The sequence below is a fragment of the Panthera pardus genome, unplaced genomic scaffold, assembly GCF_024362965.1.
Source record: "Panthera pardus isolate Hobbes unplaced genomic scaffold, ASM2436296v1 HiC_scaffold_7, whole genome shotgun sequence".
Taxonomy (NCBI): Eukaryota; Metazoa; Chordata; class Mammalia; order Carnivora; family Felidae; genus Panthera; species Panthera pardus.
The window spans coordinates 62,265,625-62,290,065 of record NW_026527002.1 but is presented as its reverse complement, the minus strand read 5'-3'; the positions used below and the strand labels follow the sequence as shown (position 1 = coordinate 62,290,065).

The following is a 24,441-nucleotide window of genomic DNA, read 5'->3' as shown; positions in this document are numbered from 1 at the left end:
TTTGTGAGTCATCCCCTTCCATCCTGGAACTCTGGCAGAGAGTAGAATTTGCCCATTTCACGAAAGCTATCAGGGAACACTTGGTCCTGATGGGGAAGCCGGCTCTGAAGTGATGTTTTCAGCACCTGGTGAAAACCTGGGAATCCGTGAACTGCAGGACCCCTCAGGACCGGACTAACTTTCAGACTAGCAGCTTGTGGGAGTCAGTGAGGAAGACAAGAGCCCTTTACGCAAGCACCAAACTTCTTTCAACAGCTTGGGGGTAGTGGAACGACCTTGGAGAATTCCAAGTACTTAGGATACTAAGGCAGCAAGAGCCCTTTGATGATGACGGTGTTGAAGAGGAAAACAGTGGCCAAGGTATCCCACAGCCTGCCAAGCTTTTTCCTGTCTTAGGCGGGAAGTTTTTCCTCTGCTGATTCTCTCTGGCCCGAACTACCCCAGACAGCAAGAAGTGCATGGGAGGAAGGCCCCAGCTCTAGAACCAGACAGAAGTTAGAGACGGTCCTTCCGCATGGTCTGTGCAACCTTGGAGATTCAGGACCGCTCCCAATAGGGCCCTGAGAGTGCGGTGCGTAGAGCAGAGGCCTTGTTACCGGAGCTCTCAGAACCCGCAGAGAAAGGGCCCGGACGGGAGGGGATCAAGTGTGGGGGACGCACGCCTGGCTGCGCCCCGATCTCGGCTGGGGCGGCCGTGCAGGGCGGACGAGAAGGGTACCGCGGCCCCCGGCGTGCGCCCGGCCCTCCCGCGGCCGGTGGCTGCTGCCAGGAGGCCGCCCGCTGGCGGGAAGCGGCCAGGAAACCTCAGGGCCGCGCGGAGACAGCGGCCTCCTTGTTTCGCAGCCTGGTGGCTTCTTCTTTTTTTTTTTCCTCCTGGGAGGGCCAGACATCCCCGCCCCACCCCCAGCCCCCACCCCTCCCGGCGGTTCTCCGCCCTGGCTCTGAAAGCGTTAACCCCGGAGCTCTGCGCACACCCCACGGCTCCCGCCCAAGTTCCTAAAAAAGAAAGGTGCAGAGTTGGGTCCAGATAGAGAATGGATGATCAAAGCCAAGCCGGTACTTCCTGTCGCCCGGACGCTATATATAACGTGATGAGTGCACGGGCTGCAGAGACGCACAGGAGCGCTCGCCCAGCCGCCGCCGCCGCCACCGCCCAGAGCCTGAGGTTTCCCGGGGACCGCAATGAACCGGCTGCTGTGCTGCGCCCTCGTGGTAAGTTCCCGCCCGGGACGCGGGCGCCTGGGAGCCCGCCCGCCCGCTGCTCTCCGACCTCCCCGCGGCCCGACGGGCCCCCCAGCTCAACGCCTCCCGGTCCCAGGAAAAGTCTGGGCTCAGGTTGGAAAGGGGGACCTTCCTGGAGAGCTCATCGCATGGCTCCTAGGGTGTCCCTTTGCCCTGGAAAGTTCCTGCAGGGTTTATGGAAAGGAGAGAAGAGTTCTAGACCTCTTTCTTTTGAATGATCTGTGTCATTGTATTTACTTTCTTCATTGCAGCTTATTTGACGCCCTCAAGGCGTTCATACCATCTTTGCTTAGTTATTGGATATTATTATCATTATCGTTAGTATTAAAGTAGCCCCTTAGTAGCAGGGTAAGGAGATGGCAGTCCTTTTAAAACTATTATAACTACAATAATATTTGGATGCAGTGAACACAATAGGGTACATGATCAGGCTCATGTTAAGCAAATGTTATGGGAAATTTTGCATAAGTGGCACCAGAGAAAAGATCATACATACATATGTATGCACACATACACACACACATTTCATAACTATGCGATTTAACATTCTAATAAAATTTTATTTTTTAAATGGTTCACTTCAGTTCTCAGTTCAATATAATGTGGTGGGCTAATGTTAATTATGTTCTAAAATTTAAATAATTGAAGGTCAGCACTAAATACAGCGACAAGTTATTTTTTTTTAAATTTTTTTAATGTTTATTTCTGAGACAGAGAGAGACAGAGCATGAGCGGGGGAGGGGCAGAGAGAGAGGGAGACACAGAATCAGAAGCAGGTTCCAGGCTCCAAGCTGTCAGCACAGAGCCTGACGCAGGGCTTGAACTCACAAACCATGAGATCATGACCTGAGCTGAAGTCCGTCCCTCAACCAACTGAGCCACCCAGGCGCCCTAACAAGTTATTTTTAATGTAGTGTTTGGAAAGAGTCTTTGTGACTTCACTTGGCTTTTTTTTTTTTTTTTAATTTAGATTTTTGACCAATCAAGTTAATAAGATTTGTATGTAGATCATTCTACACTATTGACCATTTCCTTTATGTCACTAAGGTGTAGAATACATTAAAATATGAATTGGACATTCACAAAGGCATAGGAAAACCCATATTTAAGTCACATGTGTGTTTTGAGCGTGTTCGAGTAAATGCTTGAATTTCAACATCTAACCCATGAATAGTGAGCAGTAGGCTAGGAAGTCTTCCAATTAGTTCCCAGGATACACAAGCATAAATAAGTAGATAAACAGCAAAGTCACTAAAGAAAATGTAGGTGAGACAGGAGTGCACCAAGAAGTATCTTATCTACCACTACATGTGTAAGATGCAATATAAAAATTGATCCACCAATATTGGTACCATGGAGAACTTTTGAAAAGATAGACTTCATTAAAACATAACACACATAGGGAATTGCACAACTCATAAGTGCCTAATAAAGTTTCTCAAAGTGAACACTTGTGATCTAGCACCCAGATGAAGAAATATGGCATTACCAGCAACCCAGAAGTTCCCTGGGCTCCCTCCCTATCACTACTATGTCTAATGCCAGAGTAATCAATATTCTGACTTCTAACATCAAATTTGGACTTTATATAAATGGACTTTATTACTTTTCTGTTTCTGGCCACTTTTACTTAAGTTCCATTATGAGATCATTTTGACTGTTGGATGTATAATAATTTATTTTCATTGGATGGTATTCCATTGTATGGATGTACCACAATTAATGTAATCATTCTAGTGTTTGGCTAGTTTACATAATTCTGCTCTTAATATGGGGACATTTTATTCTTCCTTGCCCTTTGTATTCTGTCAGAGATTTAATTAATAACATATTACCAATGGCTTTTAAATTTCAGAATTTCCACTAGATGATAATGTATGTACCTAATAAGTGTTCCTAAACAGTACGTAGGTGAAAGTTTTGATATGTAGTCTATCTAGGGAGATAGATGTGTGCCTAGCTAATACTAATTGTAGATGATGCAGAATTATCAAAAGAGAAGACTTCATATGTTGTTGGAACATAGTACATACTTTCAATGGGAAACATTCTTGTTTCCCTTTCTGTAGTTTCTGAGATTGACTTTATTTGCTAAATGATCGGAAACGAACACTTGGAACTTACACACAAGGGGTCCAGATGCCCTTTTGCAGGCACCGAGGAGCAGCTGTAAGAAGTAGAAGCGTTATAGGAATTTGTCCTTTGTAGCAGGCGTGCCCCTCGGCACCAGGGACAGAATGGAAAGGAAGATGGACACCATTCCTGTCCCCGTGAACCTCCCAGTCTAATGGAGAAGGCAGACACTGGACTATTAATTCTGTGTCTAATGAGAGTACCGAAAGGGGAAGTGCTCGGTGACCTGGGAGTATAAAAGATTCTGCTCTCCAGGTTCTTCTAAAGGAAGCCGCAGTACACATGAGTTATCAGTTGGACCAAACTTCAAATCCCGTAGCACCACTACTTGATCAATGACTGTGGCAAGTTACATCTTTCTGAGTTTTAGTTTTCTCCTCAGTAAAATAGAGCCAATGATATGTACACATGCAAGATACCACATACATTTCCTGCTTCATGTTAGCATGAAGCTTCTAGCTTCTAGCATTTTGCTCACAGACAACTGTAGCTAAATCTAGACCCAAGTGAATCATGGAAAAGAAATGCTGAGGATGCTCAGTGGAGAGAGAAGGCTTGAAGAAGGAGTGGAATGTTTTCATTGTTGCAGATAAAATCCACGTGTCCTGAACCGAAGAAGTGAGAGAAAGGAAAATCGTGTAGCAAACTGGAATTCTAGATTCTTTTGGGGATAGCAGAGGATATACTGGTAGGCAAGCAATGTGGGGGTGTGGCCATGAAGGCCAATGCCAAAGTCCCCTCATAGGCTCTCCGGGATGCTCACCAATGTGTCAAGCAGGGGCCTGCACTGCAAAGTGAGGTAAGCATATCAGCAGGCCGTTCCGTTCATGGTTGCTCAAGGGCCGTCCGAGACCCTGGGAACATCCTGGCCTAAGCCTAGATTTTAACTGGTGGCTGAAGCTTCCCATTGTGTAGTGCCCAACCATCCACTGGCCTTCTCAAAGCTAAGCTCCTAATTAATGTCATGGTGATAAGACTTGGGGTGGAGGGTGCGGATGATGGGTTTGGGGGAAAGCAGATGATGGCTTCTCGGGACTACCGCCTGGTTGGCCTGTACTTTAGGATAATGCCTTTTCCGGTTTGTTTTGTTGTTGTTTATTTTGGTTTCCTTCCCCTCGCCCGGTGATTGAGGGTGTGTATTTGTCTAGCCTTTATTTGTTGGCTTATCTACTTATTTTAAGAAAATGATCACTCTGAAGTTTCTAGGAGAATCTGACATATATTCAGTCCAAAACAGTTCTGATCCCTGTCCCTAGCAACCCTCCTGACCTTTGTCACCTAGCAACCTTCAACACAATTCCCTAATTTATTAAAGTGAATCTTTAATTTTACTTCTAAGGCTTAAACCACAGTTGTCAGATTCAACTGGTTGGGGAATAAAGCATTCTGTGCCAGATGTTTTATCCACTTAGTTCTAGAAGGAGAGCTATGGCCGTGTCTATCAAAGGGGCACTAAACACACACCCAACTATTCTTGCTCTCCTATCCACTAACTTGCCTGCTGGGTTTTGCCCTAAGCAACCCTCAGCCCCCCTGCCTGCATGTTCCCTATTCTGAAAGCTTCTTGTGAAAAGCATTATTTCCTTCAGCATCTCATTAACCAATAGCATTTGCTTTAGCCTGAGTTTCTCCTTTGCAGCTGAAAAAAGTGGACCGGGAAATAGAGTGCAGAGAAAGAGTAATTGTATAAAAATTTATGTTCGTGTTACTCACGGCCTAGACTAATGATGCCTGGCTGCCTATGATGGAGCTATGAAGGAGCAAAAATGCCCACATTATCAGTGTATTTGTATGTTTTGCCCTGTAGGGCAGTAATTCTCAATGCTATCACTTCTTCCATGCACTTTGAAAATAAATCCTTTGTAACAACTCTCTTGCTCTCCTGAAATGAAATTTAGAGTACATATATTTTACCTGCATCCATAATTTTTAAAGTCAATATACTGGCATAACTATAAAGGAGAAATAAAAGGAAAGTAGCTAATAATAAAATAAGCTTCACTGTAAGAGATAATGAAGCGGTGATATGTTAGCATCTTGATGTGATGCCATGAACAGGCCACTAGGAGCAAAGGCTGAAGCCCATGTGATACACTGGTGTTTGAAACCATGATCAATGTTGGCTTTGGTGCTGTGCTTTTCTGAAATGGTGACCAAACCTTGCTAAAATTTTAAACAAAGCAAAGTACAACCTTCAAACCAATTTTATGTTGTTAAATCCTATAAAATTTAGTATGTGTAAAAATCATGCAAACACCACTTTGTGTATATATAAAATGTAATCGGAATCTAGGTCAGGATAATGATAAATAGGTTTTTTGTTTAGATCACTTAAAAATTTTTGTTTTAAGTTTACTTATTTATTCTGAGAGAGAGAAAAACAGAGAGAGTGAGTGAGCGCAAGTGGAGGAAGGGCAGAGAGAGAGGGAGAGAGAGAATCCCAAGCACACTCCGCACCATCAACACGGAGCCCTACGTGGGGCTTGAACTCATGAACTGTAAGATCATGATCTGAGCTGAACTGAGTGGGACACTTAACCTATTGAGCCACCCAGGTGCCCTTAGATCACTTATATCAGTTGTCAATAGGACATTTTAAAGTGTGTGAGACATGAGATTATTCTTGATTGTCCAGGACATTTAGCAGTCTATAGTGATTGTGACAAAGAAATCCCCTAGAATTTTCCAGAACTGAAAGGGAGTAACATCACCACTTTCTGGGAAACAAAGTATAAGCTCTTTGCAAACACAGATTTCCATTTTCTTCATAACTGTACCCTCCCCAGGTCTCCACAGTGTATGATACTAAACGTGTGTTTGTGGAATCAAAGGAACTATAGTGAGATTTGGTGGGGTGTTATATAATCTACTGACAGTTTCCATGAGTGTCCCAACAGAATTTAGCTTACTGCCAGAGATTTAACATTCTAATGTTGGCTTTGATCTCTTTCAAAATATAAACATGACATCCTATCCACTTGGCCAATATTTTAGATATTCTTTTGCACATTTCTACTATGAAAATACCTTAGTGAAGACCCATTCTTCTTTTTTATTTTTAATGTTTATTTTTGAGAGAGAAAGAGAGAGAGCAGGGGGAGGGCAGAAAGAGAGGGAGGGGCAGAGACAGAGGGAGACAGAGGATCCCAAATGAAGCCGGTTCTGTGATGACAGCAGAGAGCCTGATGTGAGGCTGGAACTCACAAACTGCAAGATCATGACCTGAGCCAAAGGTGGACGCTTAACCAGCTGAGCCACCCAGGCGCCCCGAAGACCCATCCTTAAGTAAGCAACGGAAATGAACTAGATCCATGTAGTGACCCCTGGAGGTGCTACCTAAACTCAGTCGAACCCACTTTCTGACCTACCCATATGGTTGGTTTGGACATCAAGTATTTGTTTTTTGGTTGATCAGTTTTACATGTTTGTAAAATGTGCCAATGCAGATGTCAAGTAGACATTTGGATTCAAAATGTCAGAGCACAGGAGAAGCCTGGGCCGAGGGTAAAAAAAATCTGGTCATCGGCATACAGTGGGTGTCTAAAGTTGTAGATGTGGGAAGGGTGATTTCACACAGCGAGAGAGGAGTGGGGGAAGCAGCCTCAGCATGCGTTTCTGATACTGATAGTCCAGTAAACAAAATGCAAATATGAACAATAATAGCAGCCATGTTTAGAAAAGAAAACAAAAATCAAAATAAAACTGAGCAACCCACAATAGCAGGAACCAGTGAATCGGAAATCCTAGCAACATCTGTAAACTATCTGTGCAAGAAGAAAGACTGAGGTATGGCCAACTTGAAATAGATACAAGGACGGTATTTTTATGTGACATGTAATTAGTTTTTGGAACTCACTACCACAGAATATTTTGGGGTGACTAGCATAGAAAGTCTAAAAAAAGAATTCTTTTAAATGGTTGTAAGGGATAAGAATAGTGTGACAACACATTAGGTACGAAGCTGTGTGGTACCCACTCCCTCTCACATTTACCTGGCTTCTCTAAATTAACCTTCCGAAGGCCAGAACAGTCTTCAGACACACTAAAATGGTTTCTCCCAACTACAAGGTGACATGACTTCCCTGCCTGGGTAGATTGTTTTCACCCCAATTTCTGAGGAGCACCTGAATCAGCCAGACCATTATAGGTAGAGGATGCAGGAGGAAATGAAATCTCGTTCCTAAAAAAGTAATGTGCTCCTAATGGCCTTGATTTATTACTTTCTTATTTTGATTTTTTTAAAAATTTGCCTCTCTAAAATTATGTTTTAATACTGTGAAGACATTGTTTAGTTTCCTTGAAGCATCTTGTATAAAAATAAAAAGAATAGCCTTAGGATTTTTTACTTCAATTTAGTCTACCTTGGAAGCATTTTCTGTAAGAGTTTCTTAAATAATCAACTATAAAATAGGGAAATGGGTGTCAGGATGAATTTAGATTTAGAACAAGACAGTAATTCATCTAAACTTTCTGACTGCCTTTAGTCAATTCAATTTTCTTCTCTGGTCTTTGATTCAGAAACTTCAATTCCCTTCCCCATGTAATGTTGCTTTCTTGTTCAAAAAAGTGATTTTTTTTTTTTTTTTTTTATTCTTTGAAGATACGGATATCAGGAACCTATTCTTTAAAAAAGTTCCCCCCCCCCACCATCAATTTGCAGTAACAGCACCACCACCACCACCAACAACAAAAATGTAATTTAGGAACTCATTTGGACATAGTGACAGTAAGATCGCTGCAGTGGCAGACAGGAGGCAAAGGCTCTAACTTCTCAGTTGTGCCTTAGTCTGAGGTCCGGTTGGTGATTCCAGCGCTGTGAGTCTTGGCTTTACCCATCTCTAAAAATTGTTGCATCATTATATTGTATGCCCGAAACTAATACAACCCTGCGTGTTAATTACACTTGGATAAAAAAAATCATAGTAATATACATAAATAAAATAAAATAGGGGTATTGGACCAGGTGATATGGGGGAGGACTGCTTTAGTTTTAAGCTTTTGTCATTAAAAAATAATAGTAACAAGTTGATGATACACTACTCGACACTCCAAACACGCAAAAGTCAAAAGGACTTATTTATCTATAAAAAAATTACCTTTAAGGCATGGGCTTTTTTTTTTTTTTTTTAATCTATTTTCTTGCTGTTGTCTGTTTCTTCCACCCAGCTGGTTTCACATATAAGAAATTCTGTTGAAGTCCATGAGATCCCAGAGGACTTACTAAAGAGGTATAATTTTGGTTGCTAGCAATCTCCTTAGACTCACTGGGAAGAATTTTCTTTGCAATTGTCTTCACAAGGAAGTACTTGTCAACTGCACATGGCTTTTTGGAATAAATGTCAAACCTGCGGGCAGAATAAGCATGATAATGGGCTAAATACTACCCTTGAGAACTACACCAGGCTGATAGACAGAAATCCTGCTCCCACAATTTCTGTTTTCTGTCCCTTCTTTTAATATTCAGTAAAAAGAAGAGAAAATTACCTAGATTGTGCTAAAATGAAGGTCCACGAGAAAGTGTGAGTGATGTTTATTGAGCAATGATGTAGTTGTTAGTGCTATTTGTAAATTGTTCTCAGTCCTCCCTTCCGGAAACTTGTTAAGACTGTGCTTTCCAGCCTCCTGGTGAGGGTTGGGGGTTGGGAGAGGACACGAATAGTTCTGGCCAATGACTTGTGAATTAAAAGGGTATGCCACTTCCAAATTAGAATACTTAACTGTGGACATATGACCCCTTCCCTCGGCTTTTTTTTCTTCTCTTTCTCTCCTCCACAGCCAACCAGCCATGTTCTAGACATTAGTTGCTTTATCATCCTAGGTCCTGGACAAAGGACAATGTCAGTCGGCTTCAGTGGACTCACTAGGAATATAGCATGAATGAGAAATCAACCTTTGTTATTTTTAAAAAAAAATTTAAATGTTTTTATTTATTTTTGAGAGCAAGCAGGAGAGGGGCAGAGAGAAAAGGAGACACAGAATGGGAAGCAGGCTACAGGCTCTGAGCTGTCAGCACAGAGCCCACTCTGGGGCTCGAACTTGTGAACCTCAAGATCATGACCTGAGTCGAAGTCGGGCACTCCACCAACTCAGCCACTCAGGCACCCCAAACCTTTGTTATTTTTAAGCCACTGAAAATTTGAAGTTGTTTATTAGCACAGCATAAAACCCAGCCAGTCCTAACTGACACATTAGCCAAACCCCAGGTCTGTCTGATCACTGACAGGCAGGAACTTTATGGAGCACATAAAATCACAAATGCTTAAACTTATGATTTAAATGCTTAAATTCCTTCTTCGTCAAAGATATTAGAAGTGTTTATGAGGAAGGACCTCTTCTTTCTTCTGATGCTACGTGTTCAAAATTTAGTCAACTAAAATTACACAAAAGCTTAGCCAGGCTGCAAAAGGGAAAGGTGCACAGATACTTAACAATAGACTCTAAATGAGACACCCTATTATGCAAGACTAAGTGAGCAGGGATCATGTTTTTTCCTCTTTATCACTTTCAACTGATCCTTCCTTCATAGAAGTTCCCAGTCATCTTTCATCAGGGTAACTTCCACCCATTTAAGCTGAGTCAAAGAAGGAAATCATAAACTACAAAGACACTAATGATTCTTAGAACGTGTTAGTATATGGAAGTCACACATAATATTTCACTTAATTTTCATAAAAATGCAATAATGTGGAGATTAGTGTCTATTTTACAGATGAAGAAACTGAGGTTCAGAGAGTTTAAATAAATTTCCTTAAAGTTACCTAGCTGAGTTTTTTTGCCCTATAGGAATTTATATCTAGTAGCTGAGTCCAGTGGGGGAGAAAATATCCATTAAGTCAGAGCCAAGTTTCTGTGGGTGCCTTCAAACCCAGAGATCTCCTCTCTGCTGAGGTTAAGAAAGCCCCAGATGGGGCTCAGGAGGGTCAAATCTTCGGACAAAGTGATTCTGATGTATTCATTTTTCATCCTTTTTCAGCTCCTCCCTCAGCTCCTGGGGGTCACCATGCTTGTTTTCTTTTGAAATTAAATGTCCTGATCTCCTTATTGGACATGAGTTCTAAGTCCAGATGCTTTAGGAAACACAACATGAGGCAAACACTTATGTTTTAGTACCTTACTAGAAAGTACAATCTTAGGGAAAGAGGAATGCATGAAAGAAGACTAAGGCAGAAAAGGAAGGAGAGCAAAGTCAAGAGGGTGCATTACCAAGAAGCTACTACTTAGCATAAAGTACTGCTGAGTGTCACAGAACCATCCTGCAGAGAGGCTGCGTGAGTTACTGCATTTCACGATAAGAGAGGGAGAAGAAATTATTCAACAGGATAGATAGATGTCTGGATGGACAGATAAACAAGGCGGACAGATAGATAAGATGGATAGATAAAAGATAGATCTTATCCAACTTTATATTGTGTTGTAGTTGATTATTTAAATGCCTGTCTCTTTCATCAGACTGCAAGTTCCTAGAGGGAAGAATCATTTGTTAAAGGCTGAGATTCAGAGAGCATTGGCTTGGATCCCAGCTCAAACGTGTGTTGGCTCTGTGACTTTTGACAAGTCACTAAACTTCTCTGACACTCTGTGTCTTCATCTATGAAATGGGGGTAATCCTGACTCCTCAATGCTGGTGGAGGGGGTGGGTGATAATAGCATGGAAACAAAGAGCCCAGTATGTAATAATATAACGTACTGTGCTGTTATCATTTCCATGTCCCCGACTTCTAGAATTTCACATGTTGTAGGCACACAGTAAATGCCTCCAGGTTTAACTCACATCCTATTTGGTTCCATTTTGATTTGTGGTTTCTGTTCCATTTGATAACCACCGTGGCTTTTCATTTCTTTTTCTTACCAGCTACCTTTAACCATATGGTGATTGGACCCCAATCCATATCATTAACAACCAAAAGAGACTAATAAAATGATGGGAGTGATATATTATCGTCAAAGAAAAGCACTGTAAAAATAAAATGGAATTTAAAAATTGATGTTCAAAAATATCAGCGTACCAAATGTATTGCCAATTCTGAGCCCCAATGCCAGGAACCATCGCTGGAATCCTCTGAAGTAATGCTTATCAAGTGGGCCTGAATGGACATAATTATAGAGAAAACTGCAGCCAGCCCTGCTGTTGAGCTGAAGTTTTCAGAATTAATGTTCAATCTCAAATCTGGTGATTAACAGAAGCCCGAGAGAAGAAATGTTAAGATCCTGGGGGCCAAAATATGTGAGATCTCTACATAGCTTTCTTGGAAAGTTTTAAGTGTACCTGTATTACTTTTTTTCTCAGAGATTTTTTCTCCTTTTTATTTTTTAATCCATCAAACTCAATTGTCTGCAAAACTCCTCTGAAGCACCAAAAGCCTCCTCAGCAAATCTGTCCTGACAATTCTAGTTGATTCCAAACATAAACAAGGTACTGCTAATTAACTTTAAAGGCTTCAAACAGCTAAAGGAAAGATGTGAAGGGAACGCAAAATCACATTTAAAGTTAAAGTTTACTTGAGACAGTTCTTCAGCCCCAAGGGAAGCAAAATAGTGTAGAAACTGGCTCAGCGATTCATCTAATAAATCATAATTGCTGTGTTTCCTTTCCCGATCGCCTGGCGTTAGCTGTTGGCAGCAAATGAGTTCTGTAGAGATGAACAGATTTAATTCATTCGCGCTTACTTCTTAGAGACCTAATTCTCAACCAAACAACTGGCTATTGTGAAAATTATTATGCAGTGGGAGAGAGACCCTTAGGTGTGGACCTGGCAGCAGCAGATAAATGTCTCTGATGAACTACCTGCTTTTTTTCTACATTCGCCTTTAAAATGGAAACTAAATGCAAATAGAACAGTACCTACAAAACGCCATATAAGATGAAAGGTGCTTTAAACATTTTTTTCCTTCAAGGGTGCCTAGGTGGCTCAGTCGGTTGAGCATCCAACTCTTGATTGTAGATCAGGTGGTGATCCAAGGATTGTGGGCTCGAGTCCCAGGTCAGGCTCCGTGCTGAGCGTGGAGCCTGCTTAAGAGTCTCTCTCTCTCCCTCTGCCCCTTTCCCCCGATTGCACGCTCTCTCTTACTTTCTAAAATTAAAAAATAAAAAAAAAAATTTTCCTTTAGGCAAATTCTGTCGTCAGTATTATTTTACAGATGAGAAAATTGCAGATTTTTTACTTGTTCTTGCAAATTTACTCTTTATATATTGGATATTTGTCTGCATGCATATATCATCACCAGTAATCCTAATTACACATAGTAAGCATTCAATGTATCTAATGAATTGCATAAAATTAAATTAGATATATTGAATACCCGATATGTGTAAGATACCATGTTAAGCTTGTGAGGAGTATGGAGACAAATACTTTTCTATCTGGGCCCTCTAAGCAAACCCATGAAACTGCCTTGAAATATTTGATATGGAACAAGAAAATGATATCAGATGGGCAGATACTGAAACTAATTTTAAAAAAAGTCAGGGGCGCCTGGATGGCTCAGTCGGTTGAGCGTCCAGCTTTGGCTCAAGTCATGATCTCACGGCTCGTGAGTTCGAGCCCGCGTCGGGCTCTGTGCTGACAGCTCAGAGCCTGGAGCCTGCTTCAGATTCTGTGTCTCCCTCTCTCTCTGCCCCTCCCCCGCTCATGCTCTGTCTCTCTCTCTCTCAAAAATAAAACATTAAAAAAATTTTTTAAAAAATCAGAGACACTTTTTCTAGAGACAAGAATAAGGTAGAGAATCAACTTATGGCACATCATAGGTGTGTTACTTCCTACTGAACAAAAAACTTCAACATGTCTTCAGAAAGAAGTCTGGTTCAATATGTCTCCCATTTCCCCGCTCCTATGTAATTAGTATATGTAATAATGCCTCCTACGTGTCTGGAAGCATATTTACCAAGTGTATTTGTGTCCCTCCTTTTATTCATTTGAAATACAACAGTTGTACAGGGATAGTTAAAATAAGGAGTATCCTCGTCTTAGATGTAAGATAGTGGCTCAAGGTTATTAAACCTGGTGGTCGAACTGAGCTTGGAACTCCAGTATTTATATTCTAAATGCAAATCCCCAGCTGAAAGTGCTCTTCGTAATTAACATTGATCTAATGGCCAAGCTGTATACTTTTTAGAACTTATTAATTATCCATTTGGCATTCTTTTTGAAACACTGTGATATCCCTATCTTTTTCATCTTCTGTTTTCATCTCATCTTGCGTATGTTTATAAGTTCAAGGGTTAACTTTTTGTTCTTTTATGCTTATATGTAATATCCCTGGGTAATGCCATCTGATCTCTCTGCTTCTAGAGCCATTTGTGTGCTCTTAACATTGAAACCTATGTCTTTAGCTGCCTTTCTGTCCTAAGTTCCCAATACATATATCCACTTATCTAGTAGACATTACTTGAGTCTCATAGATGGAAGATGTTCCAAACCAAATTCATTTTCTTTCTCCATAACTGTCTCCTCCTATTGCTGTCAGCAATTAACGACAGTACTACGTACCTAATAGTTAAAATTCATGGGCTTGTTCGTCAATTGGTTTCTCTAGGACATCCCCCTATGCAGTCAGCCAACATATCATATCTATCCTTTCCTCTCTATCACCAGTGTCTAACTTAAGCCCCTCATAATTTCTGACCTGTTGCTCTGCTGAGTCTTTTCTTGATCCCCTATCTCCTCTCTTCTGTTTCTAATTGTTTTTCACTGATTTATGAGTATTTTACATCAGGCTGGGCTTTTAGTTGAATGTTCCCATGAAACAGGAACATTAACTTATTCAACTTCATTTAGCAGTATTTCCAGAGCATAGTAATTGTTTTGTGTTTGCTGAATGAATATATAAATGAATTATTTAAGGAATAGAGGAAAAAGGGAATGGACTACTACACTATAAAACTATAGAAAATCCAATACACTAAACTTCATGGGAAAATAGTTTTTTTAAAAATAAGCTTTATAGTTTATACTACGAGAGATCTTTCGGAAACTGAATGACTGTGTCCCTTCTTGGCTAAGTTGGACTGTAAAATGGCATGCTTTCCAAACTACCAGAGGTTTAGCTAACTCTGCATAGTCCTCAAATATTTCTCTGTGGCAAAGATCATGACAAGAGATCACAAAAGGAACTCCCAAACCAAGTAGTTATTTCAAGCTGTGCGTGGGCTCCTTTTAATGAATTTTCCATAAACGGAAACCCACTAGGTCACTCATGGTTCTGTATACCAGGGAGCAAGCCCAGTAGTATGGAATTGGCTGTACTGCATAATGCAAAAATAAATTTGCTGGAGGAAGTATATTCTTCTTTCGTCCTTTAGGACGAAGCATACACCAGTAAAGTGCTCTAGTCAAATCACCATCTGAGAAATTTCTATCTCGGTAGCTTTGGATGAGTAAGAGCTAGTCTCTGTACAAAAAAAAAAAAAGTCAGCATCAGTTCATCTGGACTTAGGAAAGGCTTCATTGATGTTTTGTGTTCTCCTAACTCTATGCCCTTGAGTCTAAATGAAATATTAGTGTGTTAGGTCTCAATTTTAGACTATAGCATAAATGAGAACATTTGATAAATGTTAAAAGGTTTGACAAAAAACCCCAGTATTCTATGGAACATGCTCTGGGTTTGAATTGTGCTTCCACTAGTTAGCGTGACGTAGGACAGTTACTTATTCATTCTAAGACTCATTCTTGTAGCTGGTAGAAACTTAATAATAATAATAAAACATCCTAATGTAGATGCAAACCAAATATCCTAAAGATTGTTTTTTGTTCTACTGCCTATCACAGAGTGGAGATTTCATGCATACATGTTAGAATGGAATAGACGAACCAGAATTCCATCTTCATTTCGTCCGTTTTTTGTTGCCTGCACATACCATTACCATACCACTCGACTTCCTAAATATTGGGAATTCTAATTAGAAATTTTGTATATTTGGGACTAAGAGTTAGATGATTAATAGATAAATCAATTAAAACCTTTAATAATTAAAATTGTGCACATATATCATAAACTAAAACATTTAAATAAACATTTATTCACCTGTGTTTTGAGATTTGGCCAAGGCTTTTCCTGGAATCTGTTTGCTAACTGAAATCCTACGTTGTCTTTCTTACAGAACCCTGATCTATGATGTATTGCCCAACCATTTCAACTCTGGTACTTAAAGACCAGTTTATGAAACAAACTGTTTACTCTAGATATTCCCCCCATTTTGTTATTATAATTGTCTCAGCTACTCCAAAGTCTATAGTAGATTTTTGTTTTTGCTTCTTTGTGGTTCCTCTTTATCAAGTTATTCCCAAATCTTTTTCATAGAAAAATAATTTTTTCACACCCATGTTCGTTGATTTACATAACATTTAATTGAATTACCTAAGGATAATTACAACTAGAGCATATACAGATATATATGTACAACTGGCATAAACAGATTCAGCAACAAACGTACAACTGACTTTGGTGAAGTACCAACTCCATGGTAAAAGCAGATGAAAGATGGTGTGTTAGAGAAGTACCTGAGAATTCAGGGTACTGGGGCATCAGTTGGTTCTACAGAGGGAGTAGAAGGCATGCGTGAGTGTAAGAAGTGCAGACTGGAAAAGAGGATTCTCCTGTAAAAAAGTGGTTTCACAAATAAACTGGTGCAAGAAGTAGGAAGGGAGTTAAAGCAAGACACTTGTTGCTAAGTCCATTAGCTAATTAAGTGCTATCAAAGCACAGAATCTTACAATGGTAGAGCTCAAAAAGGCTTTGGAGAGCAACTAATTCAAACCACTCTCCACCATCCTCCACTAACATTTGATAAATGAGGAAAGATGTTTGGGTTGAGATAGAAAATTCTTTTAACCACTGTCCACCAGTGGCTTCAGATCAGAGCAGGGTAGGGGAGGAAGCACGAGATTGGAGGCCTCTCAGACTCCCTTCAAGCACAGGTGCTCTACACCAAAGGATGGATGGATAGAGAATGGGAGGAGGAAGAAAGAAAAAATAGAGAAAAATCCCATTTACCTTTTCTTTAAAAGTCAAACATAAAACACCAAAACCAGAAAACAGAAAACCCTTCTACAGAAAGCACTTTGTGCTTCTGCAGACACACCTATGCACCTTTCCTAGCTTTTGCAGATGTTCATCAGTGGTTATGCATTTTACACAGAAATTTATTTTTGAACTCCTATATTTAAGTGCCACCAACTGACAAAGGAGATGGAACCAATGTTAAGATGATGTGTTCTCCTCTGGCATGTTTTTCATTGCTTTTCCAGGAAGTGCTGAAGAAACTAAGAGACAGGACTGAGATGAAGAGCCCTATTGATCTTGCCCATCCTCTGTCCAGTAACTAGTTCCAGAAATTCTGTGCGGGAATTGGGGCTAACCAGAGATTGAGACTTAACCATCCAGTTTTGGCCACACAGTTCTGTCTTTTTACCAAAGTGGAAAAGCTTCAAATAAAACACAGAGGCCCAATAGAAAGTTGCTAAAAACAAGTTATTTTGTAGTTCCTCAAGGCTTTCTGATTTTTAAAAATATATATGATAATCCCATGTGGTAGCCTTGGAGAAATGACCTTCACTAATATAATTGCCCTCTAATCCTTAAGTCAACCTTATTTATTCATTTCTCTGTGGATTCCTTTTACCTCAACTTCCCTGTATTTTGAAGAAATGGCAACCAATTTCCAAAGCATGGTTTCAGGAAACCAACAGTGTCACGTCCAGTTGCCTAGAAAAATATAAATTGCATCAGTGTTCTTGGTCAGATCTTCTATTTGTGTGGCTCCTTCTAGTGAGGAACACAGGCAGCATGTGGGGGGTTTCCCATCCCATACTCGTCACATCTTGGTCAGGGAGAAAAGAGTCAGCTCGTGAGTAAATGGGCGCAAGTCAACCATGCTGAAGTGAGAAAGGGGGAATGCTGGGGAGTCAGGCTGGAGGATGGTCTTTCAGGAAATCAAACGTGAACAGCAAGAGAGAAAAGCATTTCTTCTTGCTTCCGTGTGTCTGCAAATCGCATCAGGAAAACTTCATTCCCTAGCATTGAAGATTTTAGAAATATTTAAGCCAAATCTACACACGTAGCATAATACATTCAAATGACCAGGTAGCCACAAAGCTTTTTCTTCTTGCCTTGTTTCCTTCAAAACGTTGAGCGCTATTTGTAATTATTTATGTCTTCGCTTCTTGCCATCTGCCCCCTCGCTAGACTGTAAACCCTTGAAGGCAAGGACCATCTTTGTTTTGTGCACCATTATATGCTGAGTATGGTGAGTTATGCCTGGTACACAGCTGGTGCTCAACAAATGTGTGTTGAATGAAGAAATGGATTCCGTATTTCTGAAAGTCTCAGAGCAAACCAGAATTTCCACCCACTACTGGCTCATTTTTTCTGTCTCCTAATGTCAGTGTATTTTGTTTGCGTCAATAGAAAGCCCCAGGGAAATTCAAGAAGTATTTTCCCCAGAAACCCTCAGGTCATGAGGGTATCTTGAGAAGGCCCCTGGAGCAGCCCTGATTTTGCCCTGTATTCTACTTTTTGTTGGTTAGGAGTCCTTTAGGTCACAGAACTCTGAAAATTACTCTTGGTTCAAAGGTCCATGGCCCAAGGTGAGATATTTTGTTCTTTTCTTCTGGTTTATTAGCTCACGTTGGGTTCAGTCAGCCCTGACGCCTGTCATGTTCCAGTAAGAAGTGAATGATGTTAATTAGATTAAAATGCCCAAATGCTTATGAAAAGGGCCATTCTACACCTTTGTCACTCCTACTTCAAAAGGGAGTGCTGTTTCCCTAGCTTGGCATGCTTTTCCCAGGTCAAGGGGCTCGCTTCTGTGAGATTTTCTGTGTTCTGCAAAGAAGAGGAGTTTGGAAAAAATTATTGTGTTTGGTCTGCCACCTCCCCAAAGCCTGAAAATAGTCAGTGTCGATCCCTGTACCGTAAACAAACAATAAAAACCAAATAAACCACCCCCTACACACAGACAACACTGTTTCTTCTGAGCGTGTACTTTCTGTAGTTAGTGCGAAGAACTACTCCAATGTTCCCTTGAAGACATTTTCAGATATAGAATACAAGACAGAACACCCGTGGGAGCTGCCCTCCCAAGTGGCACTCTCACCCACAAAATTGTCTCTCTCCTGCTGCACTAGACCTCTTCCTGACATTATGTATGGAAACTTCCAGAACCCTGGCTAGTCCCTGAGGTTTTTCCCAGTCAACATGAAGAGAAGTGGTCATTTAATTTTCGAGACATTATTTACCTAGGAGAGTCCAGAGTAGGCCATATGATGTTCTGGAGGAAATATGAATCTTAAAATTCTAGGAATCTTTCCAGTGAATTGCAGCCTCCATGAGGACAAGAGTTAGGTCTTACTTATCATCACATTCTTGGTATATTCCTGGTAGGCATTCAGAGCCTAGCTGCTGCATGAATGAATGAATGAATGAATGATCAGGATGACTGTTGATGTAATCATGCAGTCTTCACACATCACCAACTCTTTATTTCACTATACATTCAGAATCAAGTCTCGGAATGGGAAAACTAAAAGAGAGATAGCATTTAGTCCTAAATACAGCTACTGTGACCTCCCATTTAAATGTCATTAATCACCCACCTTCCCTTCCATGTTTCTAGTCTCTTTGCCTTGCTTGTTTTTTGTGTTTTTTTTAACAACACTTACCTTCTAGCACATAATTTATCCATAATTTGTTATTTATTCTTTTGCCCACCCCCCCAAGAGCAGGGATTCCTGAATGTTTTACTTACTGCTGCATTCTGATTGCCCAGCACAGAGTTTGGCACATATTAATGGCTCTGTAACTATTTATGAAGTGGATAAATGAAAGAATCATTACTGAGGATGGACTCCACTCATCGGAGTCACTGCAGGAATATTTTTAAGCCCCCTGATCTCACCTTCACACCCGTGGAATCTGAATGGGCAGTAGAAGTATGAGTGCCAAGAGTTTGCATTTTATCGGGGAGTCTAGGAGATTCTGGCATAGCTGTTTTGAGAACCACTAATCCATCCAACTCACTAATTGAGACATAATCCTGAAGCCCAGGGAGATAAAGCCTCCTGTCACCCATGAGCCTGGGTTTGCTTACTATAATGTGTGTTGCCAGCCCCATCTTGGCCTTTGAGAGTAAGCTACTGGAGGCAAAAATCATGGCTTCTGAACTTACTTTGTGTGGCGCAGCCCTGCAGGCAGGAAGATAATGAGGCTTCATGTAGTAAAGGACTTTTGGAGTCTGACGGCGCCTTTGCCCCGAAGAGCCACCCTGTCTCCGTGCTAATGTGCCGCCGTTTCCCTCTCTCCTAGTTCCTGGACATCTCCATTAAATGGACCACCCAGGAAACCTTTCCTCCAAAGTATCTTCACTATGACCCAGAAACCTCGCGTCAGCTGATGTGTGACAAATGTCCTCCCGGCACCTTCCTAAAACAGCACTGTACGGCCAGGCAGAAGACCGTGTGTGCGCCTTGTCCCAACCACTACTACACAGACAAGTGGCACACCAGTGACGAGTGTCTGTACTGCACGACGGTGTGCAAGGAGCTGCAGTACGTCAAGCAGGAGTGCAGTCGCACCCACAACCGCGTGTGCGAGTGCGAGGAAGGGCGCTACCTCGAGGTTGAGTTCTGCCTGAAGCACAGAAGCTGCCCCCCCGGGTTTGGAGTGCTCCACGCTGGTACGCATTGGCTTTCAGCGCGCGGCAAAATTAACGAGATCGCACAAAGTCAGGTAGTAGTGAAGGTTTAAAGGAACACTTCTGCCCCGATGATATTATAGGATAGCAAATTGCAAAGGTAATGGAACCTGCTCGGTACGTGCTATGTGTCTGGATTGCTGCCAGAGGACCATTTCTTGGAGGAACACTTTGCCACGCTGGGGCAATCTGGTGACAAATCTCAAGTGTGGCAAACTGCCCTCTAATGAGATGCGTGATGGATTGCACTTTTTTAAAGGGGACACACTGTGAGTTGCACTGTTTATAGCTGATATATGATACCCCTATGTTTCCCTTCAGCATGGACAGCTTCAGACTGCTGTGCTTTTTGACAAACATCAGAAATGATAATTGATACCAAGAGAGTAATTAGACTGATATTAATGAGGCTCTGGAGTGCTAACAATGAGCAGTTACAATTAATTATGTAAAAAATGAGAATGGTTAGGGGAAATGCATTTCATCATCAAAAATGAAGCTAGTTCTTCCCTTGGTGTGGGAGTCGAGTGTCTGTGAGGGTAAAGACCAGCAGCATCTCTAAAATGAGCTTATTCTTTATCTGAGACAAAACAGATTGTCAAGCCAAAAGTGCTTGTCTATAAACAAAGTACTTTCTCGTTTTGCATTTTGAACAGCGTAGGTTAAGACCAGCGTGCATTGAATCTTTTAAAGCTGCAACCTACATTTTTCCCTATCACATTCATGAAGCTTCCGATGTAGTGTGTATTCTCGAGTGACTTGGGAAAATTAAGAATATTCCCTTACTTTAGCAGTATCCCTGGTCTCTACCCACTAGGTGCCAATAGCACTCTTCCCCCAGTTGTGATGACCAAAAATGTCTCCAGACATTGCCAGTTGTCTCCTGGATGCCAAAACTGCCCGAGGTTGAGGACCACTGGTTTAGAGGATGCTAATTATTTGTAACTATATTAACGTTCAGAAGTTGTGATACACACAGCCTAAATTACTGGCTGGCAAATACTTTCGGTTTAAAGGCATACATAGGAAACATGCATAAACTGAAATCTGTTTCGTTTCCTAAGTTGTGAATCGTAAACAAACAGTTGCAGGAGGTGCACACTGAATGAGTGTCCCTTAAAATGTCTCCAGCGTGACTATTGGAGGGAGAAATTGGTGACACTTCCTAGCTTTTATCAGATGATTCTTTCGAATTCAAAAGCTAAGCCAAATTGTAGGGGGTAAAACTCACCCAACAAAAACAAATCCATTTAAATCAATTCAGTAAGTTGCATGCATATGCAGGAAAATTAATTAAGCAGGGACCATGCAGCTTGGAAACTAGAAAAGTTTGGGAAATAATGGCAATATAAGGAAATTTTCCCACGTAAGCGTGAAAATGTGTTTGTGGAATGAAGTCAGCAGTCAGTCAGAAGAGTCAGACACAGATACCCATTTTATTTTGTGGCACCAGCATGGGGTTTATTTACCTGTCCCTCCCTGAAAACCCACGGAGCAGTTCCTCAGGGAATATAAGAGGTTTCCAGCCCAAAGGGAAGGAAGGACTATGTGGTGTTATTCCAAAGAGTATTAGCCATTCCGTGCTGTTGTTGCTTTGAAGTCAGATCATCTCCTCTCCACGTTTTACTGACTTTATTCTGTCTGTGAGTCCTGTAATTCCTGGGCCGTTCCTTATGGCTGGAATGGTGACATCCTTAACTGGAAAGCAGAACTCCTCTCCCCATTATGGTATCTCATATTTTGCCTGTCAGATTATACCTTTTATATTTCCACTGATATTAATAAGGCAAAATCATTTACTTAGATAGATAAATCTTTATTTTTCCATAAAGCTCTAACAATGGTAGAAGAAGGAAGTCCTGCTCAGGAAGGCCATTACATAAGGCCTCCAAATGTATTAAGAAACATTTACTTCCATTAGTCTTGGATTCTGTTTGTTAAAGAACTTTACAGGCGACATCACCTTAAAGAATGTCTTATATCTTTGACTTTCTCATCGGGAGGCATGGCAAGACCCAAGCCCTCAACACGTATCTGAAGAATGACAAGATTCTTCTTCGTGCAGTTTGCTTTCCAGAACATGTGGCAGTTGGCAGAGGGAGACTTGGATCCAGATGGCCAAGTCCACTGATTCCCAGCGTGTTAGCAGTGAAAGAATACTATGGAATTCTCGCCCAAACACCTCTGCTTATGATTTTGTAGGAACTGGTGTGGAGCTGGATCCCACTTAAGGGGAGAGGTGTAGTAAGAAAGTACTTAAAAAATTAGACCTCTGTGTAAGTTTTTTTCCTAACACGTTGTCACTGCAAAGATGGAAATGGCATGTGAAAGTTTTGGGCTTGTAGTTTGACCCTTCCTCTTTTTTTCCTGCCAGCCCTTTGTCATTTTTACTGGTCAACGCATCATCAATCCCATTAGAAGAGGCAGGAGCTAAAAGTAGAGTGAAATCATTTTGCTCTTTTCCTTCCTTCTTTCTTTCTTTCTTTCTTTCTTTCTTTCTTTCTTTCTTTCCTTCTCTTTCTCTTTCTTTCTTTCTTTCTTTCTTTCTTTCTTTCTTTCTTCCTTCTCTTTCTTCTTTCTTTCTCTCTCTCTCTCCTTCCCTCCCTTCCTTTCTCTCTCTTTCTCTCTTCTGGTTTTGATACAATGAAGTGGGAGGTTTGCATTTTTAATAAATGAAGTTTATTAACTTTCTGTAGCTTTCATGGTGTCTCTTTTGTATTTGTTATCTCCCCTGAGCCAGAATTGGCCTGGAAAAGCTACATTTGAATATTGAAGTCTGAATCTGTTCAACTAGCTTACACTAGATGGAGGTATTTTCATATGCAAATACCCTATAATGTATAATCTAGCCACGCATAATAGAGCCAAGGGTTTGAAGGTATTTATCTTTAGTTGTTGACTGGTTGAAATTTTTCTAATCAGTGAGTTTTCCAAACTTATCAAGTATCTTTCCACCATGAAATAAAATGCCCTTGCAGTCACCCTTCCCTGAAATTTTAACGACTGTGCTCTTTTAAAACTCAATAGTTTAAGCAAACGGTATATCATCTCCCATTTACCGTGTAGCTTAACTGCAGTCTTAAGCTTTGGAGTCACTGACCAACTTTATTGCCGCCTTCAAAAGTTTATTATAATGTTGTAAATTTTTACTTCTCAAGGTTAGCATACTTATGCGTTGCTTCACAATTAGGATTCAGGAAAGACAACTTCAGTGGGCACCGCTTGGAATTTAACGACATGGCATTCAGTGGGTACTGATCTCAAAGAATGACATTACCGCAGGTACACAGCAGTTATCTTCATGATTTTCCAGCAGAAATGTGTGAAGAATTATGGTTGACAACAAGACCTTACCAATGCTTCGCACAGGCAGGACAGATGAACACCCCTATTCTTTCCTTTCCTCTTGTTTCCTGTTTTGTAGGTAACAGCAAAACACATTTGTGTTTGGATGACAGGGATGGGAGGGGCTGTAGCCTGAGGGGCTACTAACTGCAGAAGTTTTGTTCTCTCTGTCTAATGAAGGGAAAAATCGAAATGCCTCAAGTCTGTGCAACATAATAGTAGCAGTAAAAACCAAGTGAAAAGTCTTTCCAAGACTGTCTTTATTTAGAGAATGTCTGCTGCAAAAGGGTTTGGGAAGAGGGTGCTAAATTGCTTGGTATTTTCTGTAGGAACCCCGGAGCGAAATACAGTTTGCAAGAGATGTCCAGATGGGTTCTTCTCGAATGAGACGTCATCTAAAGCACCCTGTAGAAAACACACAAACTGCAGTGCATTTGGTCTCCTTCTAACTCAAAAAGGAAATGCAACTCACGACAACGTGTGTTCTGGAAACAGTGAATCGCCTCAAAAATGTGGAATAGGTAATTATATTTCAAAATGTCAGCCTTGTTGTACCGCTTCTGAATTGAATACAAGACCCTCTGGCTCCCTTCTTAGCGAAACTCCTGTTTTCCCATTCTTGAATGTTAACCAGAGAAGATTGTTCTCTGTTCTCTATGCGTGGCTGCTAACACCCTAAGTCAAAATCTCTCCAGAGGTTTCCCCATGTCATGATCGCACTCCCAAACTTGACTTTCTGCCTTTCACACTTGAATCAAACCTTACCCATGGGGAAAGGGGTGGTGTAAAGATTATGTCCAAGGCCAAACTAGCAGTCCAAATTGTAGAGGTTTTGGTAAGTTCTGCATTTTCATCACTTTAAAAAAAAAATTTTTTTAACGTTTATTTTTCAGAGACAGAGATAGTGAGCGGGGGAGGGGCAGAGAGAGGGAGACACAGAATCCCAAGCAGGCTCCAGGCTCAGAGCTGTCAGCACAAAGCCCGATGAGGGGCTTGAACTCAGGAACCGTGAGACCATGACCTGAGCCGATGTC

The 24,441-nt window shown here is 41.1% G+C and overlaps 1 protein-coding gene across 1 annotated transcript in view; it reads left to right on the top strand.

The window, feature by feature from the left end:
- The first annotated feature begins 924 nt into the window (after nucleotides 1-924).
- The window catches only part of TNFRSF11B (TNF receptor superfamily member 11b), a 29,552-nt gene continuing 6,035 nt past the window's right edge, over nucleotides 925-24,441 (top strand). Inside the window, exons 1-3 of the mRNA XM_019459974.2 lie at nucleotides 925-1,212; nucleotides 19,675-20,044; nucleotides 23,737-23,928. Of these exons, the coding sequence (XP_019315519.2) occupies nucleotides 1,183-1,212; nucleotides 19,675-20,044; nucleotides 23,737-23,928 (592 nt within the window). The 5' untranslated portion in view covers nucleotides 925-1,182. The remainder of the gene's footprint in view (nucleotides 1,213-19,674; nucleotides 20,045-23,736; nucleotides 23,929-24,441) is intronic.